Raw genomic sequence first — 18,866 nt, forward strand, 5'->3', positions numbered from 1 at the left:
CACACCTCACTCTCTCTCGCCCCTCCCTCTCTCTCTCGCCCCTCCTCCCTCTCTTTCTCTCGTCCCCCTCCCTCTCTCTCTCCCGCCTCCCCTTCCTCTCTCTCTCGCCCCCTTCCCTCTCTCTTGCCCCCTTACCTCTTTCTCTCTGCCCCCATTTCTCTCTCTCTCTTGCCCCCTCCCCTCTCACCCCCTCCATCTCTCTCTCTCTCGCTCCCTCCCTCCCTCCCTCCCTCTCTCTCACCACCTCCCACTCTCTCTCTCCCCTCTTTCTATTTCTCTCTCTCCCCTCTTTCTATTTCTCTCACACACCCTCCCTCTCTCTCTCTCGCACCCCTCCCTCTCTCTCTCTCTCTCTCGCACCCCTCTCTCCCTCACACCCTCCCTCTCTCTCTCTCGCACCCCTCCCTCTCTCTCTCTCTCTCTCTCGCACCTCTCTCTCTCTCACCCCATCCCTCTCTCTCTCGTCCCCTCCTCCTCTCTCTCGCCCCCTTCCCTGTCTCTCTCTCTCACCCCCTCCCTCTCTCTCTCGCACCCCCTCCCTCTCTCTCTCTCGCACCCCCTCCCGTTCTCTCTCGCACCCCTCCCTCTCTCTCTCGCACACCCTCTCTCTCTCTCGCACCCCTCCCTCTCTCTCTCTCTCGCACCCCTCTCTCTCACCCCCTCCCTCTCTCTCGGCCCTCCGTCTCTCTCTCACCCCTCTCTCTCCCTTTCTCTCTCTCTCGTCCCCTCCTCCTCTCTCTCGCTCTCTCCCTGTCTCTCACTCGGCCCCTCCCTCTCTCTCTCGTCCCTTCTTACTCTCTCTTGCCGCCTCTCCCTCTCTCTCACGCCCCCTCTCTCTCCCTTTCTCTCTCTCTCGCCCCCTCCCTTTCTCTCCCTCTTGCCCCCTCGCTTTCCCTCTCTCTCCCTCCCTCCCTATCTCTCTCGCACCCTTCCCTCCCACTCTCTCGTCCGCTCCCTCACTCTCTCGTCCCCTCCCTCTCTCTCTCGCCCCCTCCTTCTCTCTCTCTCCCCTTCCCTCTCTCTCTTGCCCCCTCCCTCTCTCTTTTTCGCCACCTCCCCCCTCTCTCGCTCCCACTCGCCCCCCTCCCTCTCTCTCACGCCCTTCTTCTCTCTCTCGCACCCCCTCCCTCTCTCTCTCTCACACCCCTCTCTCTCACCCCCTCCCTCTCACTCGGCCCCCTCCCTGTCTCTCTCTTGTCCCTTCTTACACTCTCTCGCCCCCTCTCTCTCTCTTTCTCTCTCTCTCGCGCTCCTCCCACTCTCTCTCGCCCCCCTCCCACTCTCTCTCTCTCTAGCCCCCTCCCTCTCTCTCTCGCACCCCTCTCTCTCACCCCCTCCCTCTCACTCGGCCCCCTCCCTCTCTCTCTCTTGTCCCTTCTTACACTCTCTCGCCCCCTCTCTCTCTCTCTCTCTCTCTCTCGCACTCCTCCCACTCTCTCTCGCCCCCCCTCCCACTCTCTCTCTCTCTAGCCCCCTCCTCTCTCTCTCTCTAGGCCCCTCCCTCCCCTCTCTCTCTCGCAACCCCATCTCTCTCGCACCCCTCCCTCTCTCTCTCGCACCCCTCCCTCTCTCCCACCCTCTCCCACTCTCTCGGCCCTCCCTCCGTCTCTCTCACACCACCTCGCTCGATCTCTCGTTCCCTCCTCCTCTCTCGCTCCCCCACCCTCTCTCTCTCTAGGCCCCTCCCTCTCTCTCTCTAGGCCCCTCCCCCTCTCTCTCGCACCCCTCCCTCTTTCTCTCGCACCCATCCCTCTCTCTCTCCCTCCATCCCTCTCTTTCGCCCCTCCATAACTCTCTCTCCCCCCTCTCCTCTCTCTCTCTCTAATCCCCCTCTCTCTCTCTCTAATCCCCCTCTCTCTCTCTCTCTCGCCAATCCCTCTCTCTCTCGCCACTCCCTTTCTCTCGCATCTCTCTCGCATCTCTCTCTCTCTCTCCCTCTCTCCCCCTCTCTCTCTCTCCCTCTCCCTCTCCCTCTCGCTCTCCCTCTCGCTCTCCCTCTCGCTCTCCCTCTCGCTCTTCCTCTCGCTCTCCCTCTCCCTCGTCCCTCCTCCCTCTCCCTCTCCCTCGTCGCTCGTCCCTCTCCCTCTCCCTCTCCCTCTCTCTCGTCCCTCTCGTTCCTCTCGTCCCCCACCCTCTCTCTCTCTCGCCCCCTCCCTCTCTCTCTCTCTCTCTCTCACCCCTCCCACTCTCTCTCTCTCGCTCCCTCCCTCTCTCTCTCGCCCCTCCCTCTCTATCTCTTTCTCGCCCCCTACCTCTCTCTCTCTCGCCCCCTCCCTCCCTATCTCTCTCTCGCACCCTCCCTCCCTATCTCTCTCTTGCACCCTCCCTCCCTCTCTCTCTCTCGCACCCTCCCTCCCTATCTCTCTCTCTCTCGCCCCCCTCTCTCTCTCTCTCGCCCCTCCCTCCCTATCTCTCTCTCGCCCCCTCCCTCCCTGTCTTTCTCTCGCCCCCCTCCCTCCCTATCTCTCTCTCTCTCGCCCCCTCCTCTCTTTCTCTCTCTCGCCCCCTCGCTCCCTATCTCTCTCTCTCTCTCTCTCTCTCTCTCGCCCCCTCCATCTCTCACTCTCACCCCTCCCTATCTCTCTCTCGCCCCCTCCCTCCCTATCTCTCTCTCTCGCCCCCTCCCTCTCTCTCTCTTTCTCGTCCCCCTCCCTATCTCTCTTGCCCTTCCCTCTCTCTCACTTTCTCGTCCCCCTCTCTCTCTCTTTCTCGTCCCCCTCCCTCTCTCTCTTGCCCCTCCTTTCTCTCGTCCCATCCCTCGCTCTCGCCCCATCCCTCTCTCTCACCTTCTCTGTCTCGCCCCTCCCTCCCTCTCTCTCTTGCCCCTCCCTCTCTCTCTCTCTCGGCCCCTCCCTCTCTTTCTCTCGGCCCCCTCCCTCTCTATCTCTCTGTCCCCTCCCCCTCACTCTCTCGCCCCACCCTCTCTCTCTTTCGTCCCCCTCCCTCTCTCTCTCGCCCCTCTCTCTCTTTCTCTCTCTCTCTCGCGCCGTCCCTTTTTTCTCTCTCTCACCCCCACCCACTCTCTCTCGCCCCCTTCCTCTCTCTCTCGCCCCCTTCCCGCTCTCTCTTGCCCCCTCCCTCTCTCTCTCAGCCCCCCTTTTTCCCTCTCTCTCGCCGCCTCCCCTCTCCCACGCCCCCTACCACTCTCTCTCGCTCCCTCCCTCTCTCTCTCGCTCCCTCCCTCTCTCTCTCACCCCACTCCCTCTCTCTCACTTCCCACTCCCTCTATCTCTCGCCCCACTCCCTCTCTCTCACACCCCTTTCCTCTCTCTCTCTCTCCCTCTCGCCTGCTTCCGCACTCTCTTGCGCCCCCTCCCTCTCTCTCACCCCTTCTCCCCTCTCTCTCTTGCCCCCCCCTCTCTTTTTCGCCGCCTCCCCCCCTCTCGATCCCCCTCGCCCCCCCCTCTCTCTCGCGCCCTCCCTCTCTCTCTCGTCCCCCTCCCACTCTCTCTCCCCTCTTTCCCTTTCTCTCTCGCCCCCTTCCCTCTCTCTTTCGCCCCCTTCCCTCTCTCTCTCGCCCATTACACTCTCTCACCCCTCCATTTCTCTCTCTCTCGGCCCCCTCCCACTCTCTCGCGCCCCTCTCTCTCCCTCTCTCTCTCTCTCACCCCACCTCTTTCTCTCTCTCTCACTACCTCCCTCTCTCTCTCGCCCCCTCCTTTTCTCGCCCTCTCTCACTCGCTCTCTGTTTCTCTCTCTCTCTCTGTCTCTGTGTCTCTCTCTCTGTCTCTGTCTCTCTCTCTCTCTCTGTCTCTGTCTCTGTCTTTCTCTCGCCCCCTCCCCCTCTCTCTCGCCCCCACCTTCTCTTTCTCACCCCCCTCTCTCTCCCTCCATCCCTCTCTCTCTTGCATACCTCCCTCTCTCTCTCACACACCTCACTCTCTCTCGCCCACTCCCTCTCTCTCTCTCCCCTCTCTCTGTATCGCCCCCACCCTCCCTCTCTCTCTCTCGCCCTCCCTCTCTCTCTCTTTCTCGTCCCCCCCCCCCTCTCTCTCTCGCCCCTCACTATCTCTCTCTCGCCCCCTTCCTATCTTTCTCTCGGCCTCTCCCTCTCTTTCTCTCGGCCCCCTCCCTCTCTTTCTCTCGGCCCCCCTCCCCTCTCTTTCTCTCGGTCCCCTCCCTCTCTGTCTCTCTGTCCCCTCCCTCTCTCTCTTTCTCGCCCCACCCTCTCTCTCTTTCGTCCCTCTCTCTCTCTCTCTCTCTCTCGCGCCTCTCTCTCTTTTTCTCTCTCTCTCGCCCCCTCCCTTTCTCTCTCTCACACCCCCACCCACTCTCTCTCATCCCCTTCCTCTCTCTCTCGCCCCCTTCCTCTCTCTCTCGCCCCCTCCCTCTCTCTCGCCCCCTCCCTCTCGCTCTCTCGCCCCCTACCCCCTCTCTCTCGCCTCTCTCTCTCCCCCTCTCTCGCCCCCTCCCTCTCTCTCTCGCCCCTCCCTCTCTCTCTCTCCCCTTCCCTCTCTCTCTTGACCCCTCCCTCTCTCTCTCAGCCCCCTTTTTCTCTCTCTCTCGCGCCTCCCCTCTCCCATGCCCCCCTCCCACTCTCTCTCGCTCCCTCCCTCTCTCTCTCGCTCTTTCCCTCTCTCTCTCGTCCCCTTCCCTCTCTCTCAGTCCGCCTTTTTCTCTCTCTCTCAGCCCCACCCCCTCTCTCTCGCTCCCTCCCTCCCTCTCTCTCGCCCCTCCCACTCTCTCTCGCTCCCTCCCTCCCTCTATCTCGCCCCTCCCTCTCTCTCTCGCCCCCTTCCCCCTCTCTTTCGTGCCCCTTACTCTCTCTCTCGCCCACCCCTCTCTTTCTCGTCCCCCTCCCTCTCTCTCTCGCCCACCCCTCTCTTTCTCTTGCCCGCTCCCTCTCTCTCTCTCTCGCACCCCTCTCTCTCCCGCGCCCTCCCTCTCTCTCGCCCCCTCACTCTCTCTCTCGCCCCATCCCTCTCTCTCTCGCCCCCTCACTCTCTCTCTCGCCCCCTCACTCTCTCTCTCGCCCCCTCACTCTATCTCTTGCCCCACTCCCTCTCTCTCTCTCGCACCCTCCCTCTCTCTCTCACCCCCTCCCTCTCTCTCTCACCCCCTCCCTCTCTCTCTCGCTCCCTCCCTCTCTCTCTCGCTCCTTCCCTCTCTCTCTCGCCCCCTTCCCTCTCTCTCTCTCGTGCCCCTTACTCTCTCTCTCGCCCACCCCTCTCTTTCTCGTCCCCCTCCCTCTCTCTCTCGCCCACCCCTCTCTTTCTCTTGCCCGCTCCCTCTCTCTCTCTCTCGCACCCCTCTCTCTCCCGCGCCCTCCCTCTCTCTCTCGCCCCCTCACTCTCTCTCTCTCGCCCCATCCCTCTCTCTCTCGCCCCCTCACTCTCTCTCTCGCCCCCTCACTCTCTCTCTCGCCCCCTCACTCTATCTCTTGCCCCACTCCCTCTCTCTCTCTCGCACCCTCCCTCTCTCTCTCACCCCCTCCCTCTCTCTCTCACCCCCTCCCTCTCTCTCTCGCTCCCCTCCCTCTCTCTCTCACCCCCTCCCTCTCTCTCTCGCCCCCTCCCACTCTCTCTCTCTCTCACACACTCCCTCTCTCTCTCTCTCTCACTCCCTCCCTCACTCTCTTGCCCCCTCCCTCTCTCTCTCACACCCTCCCTCTCTCTCTTGCCACCTTCCTCTCTCTCGCCACCTTCCTCTCTCTCGCCCCCTTCTTCTCTGTCGTCCCCTCCCTCTCTCTCCTCCATCCCTCTCTCTCTCTCGCATCCCTAACTCTCTCTCTCGCCCCTCTCCCTCTCTCTCTCTCGTCCCCCATCTCTCTCTCTCGACCCCTCGCTCTCTCTCACTCGCCACCTCCCTTACTCTCTTTCGTCCCCCTCCCTCTCTCCCTCTCTCTCTCTCCCCTCACTCTCTCTCTCGCCCCTCCCTCTCTCTCTCGCCCCCTCATTCTCTCTCTCGCCCCACTTCTCTCTCTCTCGCCTTCTTCCCTCTCTCTCACTCGCCCACTCCCTCACTCTCTTTTGTCCCCACCCTCTCTCTCTCGCCCTTCCCTCTCTCTCTCCCTCCCCTCCCTCTCTCTCTCGCCCCCACACCCTCTCTCTCGCCTGCTCCCCCTCTCTCTCTCGCCCACACCCTCTCTCTTTCTTGCCCCTCCCTCTCTCGCTCTCAGCCCCGCCCTCTCTCTCTCGACCCCCTCTCCCTCTCTTTCTTGCCCCTCCCTCTCTGTCTCTCAGCCCCTCCATCTCTCTCACACCCCTCCCTCTCTCTCTCACCCCTTCCCTCTCTCTCTCTCACCCCTTCTCTCTCTCTCTTCTCTCTCTATTCTCTCTCTTCTCTCTTCTCTCTCTTCTTCTCTTTCTTCTTCTCTCTCTTCTTCTCTCTCTCTTCTTCTCTCTCTCTTCTCTCTCTCTCTTCTCTCTCTCTTTTCGCTCTCTCTTCTCGCTCTCTCTTCTCTCTCTTCTCTCTCTCTTCTCTCTCTCTTCTCTCTCTCTCTTCTCTCTCTTCTCTCTCTCTTCTCTCTCTCTTCTCTCTCCTCTCTCTCTTCTCTCTCTCTTTCTCTCTCTCTTTCTCTCTGCTTCGCTCTCTTCTTCTCTCTCTCTTCTCTCTCTTCTCTCTCTCTTCTCTCTCTTTCTCTCTCTCTTCTCTCTCTTCTCTCTCTCTTCTCTCTCTCCTCTCTCTTCTCTCTTTTCTCTCTCTCTTCTCTCTCTCTTCTCTCGTCTGTCTCTCTTCTCTCTCTCTTTCTCTCTCTCTTCTCTCTCTCTTTCTCTCTTCTTCGCTCTCTTCTTCTCTCTCTCTTCTCTCTCTCTTCTCTCTCTCTCCTCTCTCTTCTCTCTTTCCTCTCTCTCTTCTCTCTCTTTCTCTCTCTTCTCTCTCTCTCTCTTCTCTCTCTCTCGTCTCTCTCTCTCTCTCTCTTCCCTCTTCTCTCTCACTTCTCTCTCTTCTCTCACTCTCTTTTCTCTCTCTCTCACTCTCTCTCTCTTCTCTCCTCTCTCTCTTCTCTCTCTCTTCTCTCTCTCTTCTCTCTCCTCTCTCTCTCCTCTCTCTCTCCTCTCTCTTCTCTCTCTTCTCTCACTTCTTCTCTCTCTTCTTCGCTCTCTCTTTCACTCTCTTCTTCTCTCTCTTCTTCTCTCTTCTTCTTCTCTCTCTTCTTCTTCTCTCTCTTCTTCTCTTTCTCTGATATACTCTGTCTTCCTGGTCCTTCCCTTCCCCTCTGACCCAAATCCTGGGAGTGGTTGATGTTGAGGCTGCGGTTGCGTGTGGGGGGGGTGAGATGTGGGAGGTGGGGAAAATGAGGTAGAGATGGAATTGTGGGAGGGAGACAGCGATTGCATGAGAGAGAGAGGGGGAGAAGGAAGAGTGGAGGCTGGTGGAGAAACCGGGGTTGGGTGTGTGTGTGTGTGTGAGAGAGAAAGGGATGAGGGAGACGTTTGAGAAAGAGAGTGTGTGCTGAAAGAGAGAGAGAGGGAGAGAATTGAGGAGAAAGAGTAGGGGAGAGATAATGGGAGGCCAGGTTGGAGTCGGGGGGACAGAGGGAGTTAACCCCAGCTCCTGAGCTCAGGACCCGGTGCCCTCCCCTTCCCTGAGGACCAGGACTTGGGGCTGAGTCTGTCTCTCTCCAGCTCAGCTTCTCCAACACAAAGACACACAACAACATCGGTCACTCTGCTGCTCTGCACGCTTTAATCAACATTTTTATTGGTTACAAATGGAAGTGATGGATACAGTCAGTGGGATGGTGCCTTTTCTCACCGGCCCCTGAGTTGTGAGAAATGTTGAAATGTTTCCCTGTAACCCCCTGTGGGATAAGGAGGGACAACCCAGCGCTACCCGCAGTCTGTTACCATAGCGACAGGCTGCTCCTTCGCTGAAACACTGAACTGAAATGAGAAAATCCCGGATGGTGTGATTAATGAGGGAATTTGATGGATGGATGGATTTGGGTGAAGGGATATTTCAGCACATTCTTCAGCTGCTGCCTGAACTTAGTCTGGGTCACGGCATAAATCGCGGTGTTTGTGCAGCAACTGAGGAGCTGCAGCATGAAGCCCAACTCCTGCACAAAAGGATTGAGATACACAGACTTATACCCAAAATCATACATCCGGGCCCATATAGAATACAGCATGAATGTTGACCATAACAGGATGAAATTGGCCGAGATGACAAACAGTAAAATGATGGATTTTTTTCGGTTTCTCATCTCAGTGTCAGACTGAGCGTCCCCATTGGTGTGAGCGTGGAGTCTCCTGCGGGCTCTGCTGGTCACTACAATGTGTCTGACGGTGAGAACATTGAGCAGCAGAATCAGGAGAAATGGGACACACGGGGTTAGAATGTGGTGGAGGAACTCGATTGTGACCCAGACAATGGAGGAATAAACAGCGTCTGTTACATCACAAAACCAGGGGCCATTCGCCAGCCAATACCGAGCCGTGAGCATAAAATACCAGGAAATGTCCTTTAAACAGCTCAGCACAGTCACTGCTCCCAGAACCACAGCCGCCGTTTTCTCACTGCAATATTTACTTTTCAGCTTCTGGCAACAAATGGCCACAAACCGATCAAAGGTGAAAGTGACGGTGAACCAGACCGAGCAGTCAGTGGCTGCATAAACCAGGACGGCGTGGATATTACACACGCGGACGGAGTACAGGAAATAAAACTGTTCCTGATAAACAATGGGAATGTGTCTCAGGATCAGGTCGAGGATAATGACCAGGAGATCCGCCGCTGCCATGGCCCCCAGGTAACGTCTGACACATGGAGACAATCCACAATCTTTATAAAGCAGGACGTAGATGGTCACTACATTAACTGTGAGGAAGGAAAACAAACCCATTATCCATCAGCCTGGAGGCAAAGGGACCCGTTTGATCGGGGACCCAGTGAGATTTTCAAATGTGCCCCTGTATTCAGGGATTTATTAAAATAATTGGAGCTGTAATAACAAATGGGAAGGTCGGAATTACTGACAAAAATGTGACATAAACCAGAAGAAACCCTCCCTCCCCAAAATCACAGAGACACATCCATAAGGACAGATGATTTATAGAACATAGAACATAGAAGAATACAGCGCAGTACAGGCCCTTTGGCCCTCGATGTTGCGCCGATCCAAGCCCACCTAACCTATACTAACCCACTATCCTCCATATACCTATCCAATGTTTCTAGAACACTCCCACACACTCGCTCATTCGAGAGCAGACACAGGTCACTGTGGTGAAAGGGTTAAAATTGTGTCCCAATACATGTGTGAATCTAACCGAAAATGGAAGGTGTCGCTTGGTCCCGTGTGAATCTTGTTATACACCTTCCCGTGTGAATAACCAGAATGGAATGTGTTTTTTAGCCTTGCTCTGCTCTAACCGAAAATGGAAGGTGTCGCTTAGTCCCGTGTAAATCTTGTTATACACCTTCCCGTGTGAATCTTCTTATCTGTATGTAACCAGAATGGAATGTGTTTTTTAGCCTTGCTCTGCTGTTCACATGAATGTTTATATCTGGAAAAGAGTATATCAGCTGGAGAAGTCTCCAGTTCGGTAGAGTCTGCTCCGGGGTTACGTTTAACCGCCGAGCGTGGGTTGTTGGCAACCGCTCTACGAGAACTGACGGCTCCCAGTTTTGGTAACATGTAGAGTGAGTATAAGCCAGACCCGTTGTAAGTACGAGACTGGTTGTGGTGACACTGCGGGGAATAAAACACTTATATTCTAGCAGACTCGCCTCTTGGCTGTTTGTTCTGTGTCAGACTACTTTCCTGCGAGCCTGGTCCTTGACCTTGAGAATTTTTTAAAACATTTTGGCGTAGCCGGCAGGATCAATCGCAATTGAGGAAAGATTTTGATACAGAACAATGTTTTGGAAAAAGGCTAAGAAACCAGAGGAACAAACTGTGGAGGTCCCGACCGTCCCGGGATGGCATGGGCCGTGGCATGGCGTGGCAGTTTGTTTGAGAAATGGTGGGGGGCGACCGGAGGACTGGGAGGCCGAGGGCGTAGGAACCCCAGGGTCGCTGCTGTCCACCCTTGAGAGGATCCCAGTCCTGCCGAAGAACCCATTGCCTGGGGTACAGCGGAGGATGTGGGCCTGTGCGGCGGCTTGTAGACAACAGTCAGACAAGCGCCAAAAAGCTGAAGCAGAATTAGCCCTCCTGAAACATGAGCAGGGACTCAGTTCGGGAGATGCCTCTATGTTGAGGCAGGAAATTATGAAGTTAAAAGCTGAATTGACAGCATTAACTGAACTAGCAGGACGAACTATTATGTATCTGTCTGCTAAGAAACGGAAAGAGAAAAGGAAGGTCCCTCGAACCCCGGACCCGGTGCAAGTACGGGCGTTTGTAGCCCAGTTAAATAACGGGGATCGGTGGGATATCGATCATTGGGATGGGAACATTTGGGGAGATTTAGATGATCAGTACGAAGAGGACCCACCCGTACTCCAAGCTAAACCAGTGGTTAGGAGAAAGCAGGTTCAGAGACGTCTCCCAGTGCAACGGGAGGTAATGTTAGATGAGAAAGGAAACCCTATACGGAATGAACAAGGGGAGGCAATTATGCATGAATTACCGCGGGCTCAGCCTCCCGCAGAATTCTCTGAATTAACGGAAGACTTCACTACCGATGAGGTGCTGTTTATCACCCAGAAAACCCGACGTAATCCTGGGGAGCCGTTAGAGCTATGGCTAATTCGGCTCCTCGAGGAAGGGGGGCAACAAGTGCAGGTAGACTATCAGGATGCTCCCAAGTTTGGTGGATTAGCAAAGGATGCTGCCATAGACCTGGGGTACCGCAACCAAGCCAAGGATATGGTAATAGATCGCAGTATGGGGACCCTATTTGGGATGTATGCCAGGGCAGTGGCCGAACAGTATCCCTTCCCGTCCGATTGGCCCCCCTTGGAAGGAACTTGGACAACGATTAAGGAAGGGGTTCAGAGGCTAACCCGTTTGTGTGTGCGGGATGCCCTGTTGCTGGGAGTGCTGGACGAGGTAGATAACACAAATGTTAGTAGACAGACTAGAGACCACCTAGTGAAGACTGCCCCCCCCCCATTATAAACCACTGTTATTAACCATAATGTTGAGTGGACGGGGAGAAACCCTAGGAGATGCCCGTAGTATGATGAGGGAGATGGGTGGTTTGGGGGATTGGGGACCCACAACCCGTGCTTCTCAGGGGGGCACGGAGGGGCGTCGCTCTGAGGCTCGGGCAGGGGGAAAAGTAAACCCTAATCAAGGAAGTAACCAAGGCCCCTCACGGCGTGCTTTGTGGCAAGCTTTGATACGGGCGCAGGTCCCAGCATCGGAGATTGATGGCCTACCTACACCGGAATTAAAAGACTTATGCAGACGAAAGGGACTGAAGGTGTCCCGGGTAGAGACGGAGTCCCGACCCACTATGGAAGACCTAGTGGAATTACTAACACAAAAATGTCAGACACGGGGTCCGGTTGTTAATGAGCCTCGAAGGGGTAGAACTTCCACTTCCCAGCGGTGGGAATCCTCGGAGGACGAGGAGGAGGAGGAGGTACGGCCTCCCCTCCGAGAGTGTTATAAAGTGGATAGGCGTGGCCGGAAACCTAGTAAGAAAGGCAAGAACAAAGAAGGGCGAGGCAAACGTCTTTACCCAGTGCTGTCTGGGGAAGATGAATGGGAGGAACAATAGGAATCGGGCCAAGCCCCAAGGGTTTGCCCACGAACGAGCCAATGGTCAGCAGACGACATTCGACCTCATGTATCATTGACTATCTATTGGCGCAAATCCGTCCAAACCGTTATGGCTCTAGTGGACACAGGGGCGGAGGCCACCTTAATCTATGGGACGCCCCATAAGTTTAAAGGAACCCCAGTCACGCTGGTTGGGCTGGGAGGTAATCTGATTGAAGGAAAAACAGTACAATTGCCCCTAAAGATAGGTACAATGCCCATTAAAACTTATTCAATTATCATTACACCGGTTAGAGAATGGATCCTGGGAATGGACATTCTGGCCGGTTTAACACTTCACCTCCAACAAAGGAAGTTTGAATTTGGAATCACGAAAATGAATTTGCGCTGTAGGGCGGTGTTAGTGGGAAAGGTTAAAATGGACCCCTTCCCCATCCCGATCGCCGATCGCGTAATAAGTCTTAGACAGTATAGGATTCCCGGCGGACATAAAGAAATATCCGCCACAATTAAGGATTATTTGGAAGCGGGAGTGCTTAGGACATGCACCACGGCGTGGAATAACCCCTTATGGCCCGTACATAAAGCCGATGGGTCATGGCGGATGACGGTAGATTATCGGCAACTAAACCGTCACACTCCGGCCTTGACGGCAGCGGTCCCGGATGCCGTCACTATTATAGGACGAATCCAACATCATCCAGGGGTGTGGTACGGAGTAATTGATTTGGCTAATGCCTTCTTCACAATTCCTATTCCCGAAGATAGGCAGGAACAGTTCGCATTCACTTGGGAGGGTAGACAATTCACGTTCACACGACTGCCCCAAGGATATCTGCATAGCCCTACTATCTGCCACCGGATAGTTGCAGAACACTTGGCTGCCTTTAAAGTGCCTGACGAAGTGATGATCTCGCACTATATTGACGATATGATGATACAGGGGACAAGTCAGAAGCAGGTTCAGGAATTGCTGGACCAACTGGTTCAACATATGCGAGGATATGGGTGGGAGATCAACCCAGCCAAAATCCAGGGTCCCTCACAAACGGTAAAATTCTTAGGAATCGTGTGGAACAAGGGGGAAAGGGAAATCACTGCGAAAGCTAAAAATAAGATTCAGGTCTTTGCCGTCCCTCACACCCAGAAGGACGTGCAGCAATTTATTGGGTTATTCGGATTCTGGAGACAGCATATTCCCCATTTAGGACAAATTTTAAAACCTTTGTATCGAGTTACGAGGAAAAAGGCAGCGTTCGAATGGACGGAGGTCCATCAAACTGCATTTGAAATGGCCAAGCAAGCGATACAGCAAGCTGTATCCTTGGGAAAGATACAGTCAGGACCTGTAGAACTGCAAGTCTCAGCACAGGGGGATTATGCCAATTGGAGCTTATGGCAAAAACAGGAAAGAACCCGTAAGCCACTGGGATTTTGGTCCCGAAAATTACCCCCGGCAGGGGAACGGTATACCCCCTTTGAGAAACAGTTATTAGCATGCTACTGGGGCTTGGTGGAAACCGAAGCCCTGACCATTGGACATGAAGTGATCATGAGAACAGCTATCCCTATTCTTCCGTGGGTACTTAGTGACCCCACTACCCACCGAATAGGAACTGCCCAAGAGAGCAGCATCATTAAATGGAAATGGTATGTGTCGGAGAGAGTGCGGACTGGACAGAAAGGAGTGTCAGTCCTACATGAGCAAGTGGCGGAGGCCCCTGAGGAAGGGGAAAAGCGGTTTGAGGTGATTGAATACAAGGAATCACCCGTTAAGATGGGAAAACGGTATGATGAACTGACCCCGGATGAACAAGCCACGGCTTGGTTCGTAGATGGGTCAGCCCAATGGAAAGCGGGACAGCGTAGATGGAAAGCTGCCGCCTTTAACCCAAAACAAGGCACTACCCTAGAAGAATTAGGGGAGGGAAAAAGTAGTCAGTGGGCAGAATTAAAGGCAGTGCATATGGTAGTCATGCAAGCAGGGGTCATGGGAGTTTGTTTGTTCTCTGACTCGTGGTCAGTGGTTAACGGCATGACACAATGGATGCCAACTTGGCAGGCCAATCAGTGGATGATCCAGAATAGGGAAGTGTGGGGTAAACAGTTATGGGAAGATATATGGGAGAAAGCTCAATACCTGGTCATATACATCACCCACGTAGATGCCCATACCTCTCGAAATGATGTGGAAGCTCTACATAACCGATATGTGGATGGTATCGTCCGAACCATGATGGTGCAAAGGGGCACCTCAGTGGACCTAGCTAGATGGGCACACTTTAAGGCTGGGCACTGGGGAGTGCAAGGAACCTTGCACTGGGCTCGAGACCGAGGAATAGATCTTATGGTAGATGATGTTAAGACTGCAGTAAACCAGTGTGAGCAGTGTCAACATCAGCGGCAGGGAGTGCCCCAACACATGATGGGACATATCCATCGGGGGGATGGTCCGGGACAGAGCTGGCAAATGGACTTTGTGGGTCCCTTACCCTCCTCACAAGGATGTAACCACATATGTACAGCTGTGGACACTATGTCTGGGGTTTTGGTAACCCATCCCTGTCGTCACAACAATCAACAGGCTACCTTGCGATGTTTAGATTTGATTGAACAATTTTATGGATTGCCCATACAGGTCCAGAGTGACAATGGCTCCCATTTCACAGGAAGGGCGGTAAAGCAGTGGTGTCACGATAACCACGTGGAATGGGTTTATCATGTACCCTATCACCCACAAGCTGCGGGACTTATAGAACGAATGAATGGGCTTCTGAAGTCCTCACTACGAAAAGCAGGAGGTTGCAATGACTTAACGGGTTGGAGGAAGCAACTAATTCGGGTGGTGAAACAAATTAATAACCGCCCATTAGGAAATGGGGTAACACCCTTGAATAGGATGATACGAGTATGTGATACCCCAAAGACTCAGCCTATTAAAATGTGGAAGTTCGCTGAGGAAGCTGATATTCCCGTAAGGGCCACGCCGGCTTCGGCTGGACTGGACCTACGAGCACTAACTGCCCAGACTTTGATCCAACAGAAACCTACGGTGATTAAGACGGGGTTAGGATTGATTTGTCCCCCTGGAACCTATGGGCATATCCTCCCGCGGTCGGGACTGTCACTAAAGGGGATTGATGTGATGGCAGGCGTAATTGACGCAGACTACCAAGGGGAGTTGGGGGTGATCCTGGTCAACATCACCGCTGAACCTTACGTGATACAGAAGGGGGACAGAATAGCGCAATTGGTCATTAAGTCATGTAACCTTACAACGGTGGAAGAGATGGGAGCTCCCGTTACGGTTACTGAGCGTGGGACGGGGGGATTTGGGTCTACTGACACTAAGGGGGCCAAGGTATGGGTGCGCCAGATGACCGGCACCCCCAGGCCGGCCGAAATCATAGCACAGGGGAAGGACAGTCTGGTCACCATTATGTACCCCGGGGACCCGACCTGGGCAAACGTCCCGGCGAACCAGTGCTACTTACGTGAGACCTAAATAATGTTGTAATTGCTATGCACCCGCAGGCTGACCCTCCGCCTTGAACATGGGGTGGTCATGGGGATTGCGACTCCTATTGGCGATGTTCGCGATCGGATGGCCACTCCAGGGCATCGGTATCACGGCCTGGACGCTGGTACCGGTCGCCCGCCATGAGGTGCGGTGGGAGGCCAGTAGCCAGCGACGGACGCAGGACGACTTTACATGTGAACCCGGTCAGCAGTGCGTTGTTCTGACTCTCACCAGCGACTGTCAATTGTACACGTGTGCACAGTGCTACATGCGCCGGGATGGGGAAAAATATGACATATCGTTCATACCGCCTAATTGCACCCTGGTGGTAAATGCCCAAGTCAAGACGTGTTTGTGGGACCGACGCACCCAGACATGCGGGACAACGGGGACTCATTGGAGCGTCACAGCTCGGGGGGAAGATCTGTGGCTGCGCAATGCCACCGATATTCGGAATCGTCATCGATTCATGTGGTTAATAATGGTACTGCCCTCGACGGAGCGTTATTAAACCCCACGCGGGGCGGGCCAGCCACGGGGGGCGTGCGGTCGCATCGAACACAGTTGGCCCCTATTATGTCAACTTGTCAACAGATGGCCCGGGCGGTACTGCACACTGATGTTCATTGGCGGGTACAGTTGCCCCTCATACCCGAGTGTCATACCAAGAGGCGGCGACGAGCGTGGTACGACACCCTGCTGGGAGGCGCAGGAACTGTTATGGGTATCTCGAATGCCATTGACTCTGAGGTAACCCGTACTAAATTATCTAACACGGGACAGGCCACCTCACAAGGACTACATACTATTGGAAGGTGGATGCCATCCGTAATGATGACTCAAGGAGAGACAGCTGAAATAATGATACGATCCCTGCAATGGGAACTGGATGTCTGGGGCGCCACTCAGGAACTGTTTGAGAACATTACGGCTCAGTTAAATTGGACTGCCTGTCATATTCAAATGTTGCATGCTCAAATACAGAAAGAACGCTTTTTGCGTGTGGTAACATCCCCCAATGTACAAGTGTGGAGGGGAATATGGAATGTATCTGAGAAATTGTGGATGATAACCCATCCAGAACGAACATGGTGTAACGCAACTATGTGTAACGGATACTTTGTTACCATGAATGTAACCCACACTGTTACGGTCTGTCGATATTATGTATTACCAGTGATTACATCTTCTGGATATTATTTTCTGAAGACAAGGGGACAGTGGTTTAGCCCAGATACCAATATTACCTATGATCTGTCCGCTTGTGAACAGACTGATCAGGGGAAAACTTGCCTACTGATGGACAGGTATCGGGACCCTTGCTTGACTAAGGGAACGGCCCTGTGCGAATGGACTGTTGAGACTCCAAGGGACATGATGTGGCAGATTGGGCCACACACGCTCTGTGTGGCTACCAATAATCCACATCCTATGCTTCCCTCAGCACCGTTCTCGGGATGCCTCTCAAATGTCTATCAGTGGCACTGGCAGAATCACACCTATTTGTTGACCACTTATAGCAGTGCTCGCCACTTTACCAAGGTGCAGTGGAAAGTGCTGAGGAATCCCTGGAACATTTCCCTGGATCGGTTTAAGCGAGCATTGGACCGATCCGAGGAGCTTAAGCAGATATTACGAAAGCATCAAACCAATGTCACCAAGGTTACGGTGTCTACCTTTATACATGGACAGGAGGTAGTACATGCTGCCCGTGTAGTGGACGTGGAGTCAGCTCATCATTGGTGGGACATATTGAGTGGTATGTCCTCCACTGCGGGGACATTCCTGTTCCCACCCTTGTCGGTCCTGGTAGCGGTCCTGGTGATTTTAACATGCTGTAATGTCCTGACTTGCTTGTATATTTGGCGTGTACGTAGGCGCTTGTTAGAAAGAATACATATGGGCATAATGTAACACATGTATTGGGTCAAGCAGTGGAATGTGGTGTAAAATTATGTCCCAATACATGTGTGAATCATTATGCAACACATGTATTGGGCCAAGCAGTGGAATGTGGTGAAAGGGTTAAAATTGTGTCCCAATACATGTGTGAATCTAACCGAAAATGGAAGGTGTCGCTTGGTCCCGTGTGAATCTTGTTATACACCTTCCCGTGTGAATAACCAGAATGGAATGTGTTTTTTAGCCTTGCTCTGCTCTAACCGAAAATGGAAGGTGTCGCTTAGTCCCGTGTGAATCTTGTTATACACCTTCCCGTGTGAATCTTCTTATCTGTATGTAACCAGAATGGAATGTGTTTTTTAGCCTTGCTCTGCTGTTCACATGAATGTTTATATCTGGAAAAGAGTATATCAGCTGGAGAAGTCTCCAGTTCGGTAGAGTCTGCTCCGGGGTTACGTTTAACCGCCGAGCGTGGGTTGTTGGCAACCGCTCTACGAGAACTGACGGCTCCCAGTTTTGGTAACATGTAGAGTGAGTATAAGCCAGACCCGTTGTAAGTACGAGACTGGTTGTGGTGACACTGCGGGGAATAAAACACTTATATTCTAGCAGACTCGCCTCTTGGCTGTTTGTTCTGTGTCAGACTACTTTCCTGCGAGCCTGGTCCTTGACCTTGAGAATTTTTTAAAACAGTCACTCCTTCCCAATTTCTAATACGGAGGGTGGGAACGTTGCTGTCCTGAAGGATTCTCTCCCAGTTTCCTGAAGACAAACAGAGTTTGAGAATTCCTGCATTTTGGCCTAAATTGTGGTCGATCCTGTGACGTGGAGAAATGTAGACGCAGGGAAAATGTATTCACCCCTTTAACTGCCTGAGGGGCCTTCAGAACAGTGTCTCCTTCTCCCTGGAACGGGATCTCTTCCCTCGGGATCTTATCATTTGTTCAATTCACTGACGTCCGACCGTTCACAAACAATGTCAGGGACAGAACGTTCCGGGGAATGTCAGTTATAGAATGTTGGGGATAGAACGTTCCGGGGAACCCCTTGACCTGTCCATCACCTTTCCCCCCTACACACCCCACCAACATGATGTACTGTGCCTAGGCACACTGTAACATTAATGGGGTGAGAGACGGAGGGTCCAATCACAGGGATGGGAACTAAAGGCATTGCCAGATCAGCTGAAATGGTTAGATATACCACATTCTCAATCCACCTCCCAGAACCAGCCCAGACACCATCAACCCAGGGGAGATATCTGTTCATCGTGGAATACTGTGCAGACCAGGCCAGTGTACTGCTCAGTACAACCCAGCAATCTGTCCAGATTCATCCATTACATTGGTCAATACAAGCCATCAATCTGTCCAGAGTGGAACACTGCACAGACCACAGCAGTGCATTGATCTATAAACCCAGACCACATATCTGTCCAGCACCAGGAGAAGTGCAGACCACAGCAGTGCATTGATCTATAAACCCGGACTAGATATCTATCCGTCACGGGGAGTTGTGCAGACCACAGCAGGGCACTAATGTGTGAACCTGAAACAAATATCCATCCAGCATGGGGAGGTGCACAGACCATATCATTGCATTATCTATAAACCTCAACCAGAATGACTGACCAGCACAGCGATCTGTGCAGTGATCACCCGTGAATTAATTTGCAAACCTTGAGCAGTTACCTTCCCAGCATGTAGGACTGTGTACCCCACCCCAATGCATCGATCCGTAACCCAGGAGCAGTTACCCTCCCAGAATGTCGGACTGTGTACCCCACCCCAGTACATTGATCTGTAAACCAGGAGCAGTTACCCT

General features: G+C 53.7%; 1 protein-coding gene across 4 annotated transcripts in view; it reads right to left on the reverse strand.

Annotated features, from left to right (window-relative positions):
* Window positions 1-7,606: 7,606 nt before the first annotated feature.
* The window catches only part of LOC148146656 (putative G protein-coupled receptor 139), a 216,243-nt gene continuing 204,983 nt past the window's right edge, over window positions 7,607-18,866 (reverse strand). The window contains exon 2 of one of the 4 annotated variants that reach the window (XM_087998104.1): window positions 7,607-8,763. In XM_087998104.1, the coding sequence (XP_087854230.1) occupies window positions 7,856-8,763 (908 nt within the window). In that variant the 3' untranslated portion in view covers window positions 7,607-7,855. The remainder of the gene's footprint in view (window positions 8,764-18,866) is intronic. The other 3 variants (XR_015760653.1, XR_015760646.1, XR_015760650.1) reach the window with 3 other exon arrangements.

This window comes from Chiloscyllium plagiosum, unplaced genomic scaffold (genome assembly GCF_037043375.1).
Source record: "Chiloscyllium plagiosum isolate Xiang-an unplaced genomic scaffold, Cpla_swu_hap1 HiC_scaffold_20, whole genome shotgun sequence".
Classification (NCBI taxonomy): domain Eukaryota; kingdom Metazoa; phylum Chordata; class Chondrichthyes; order Orectolobiformes; family Hemiscylliidae; genus Chiloscyllium; species Chiloscyllium plagiosum.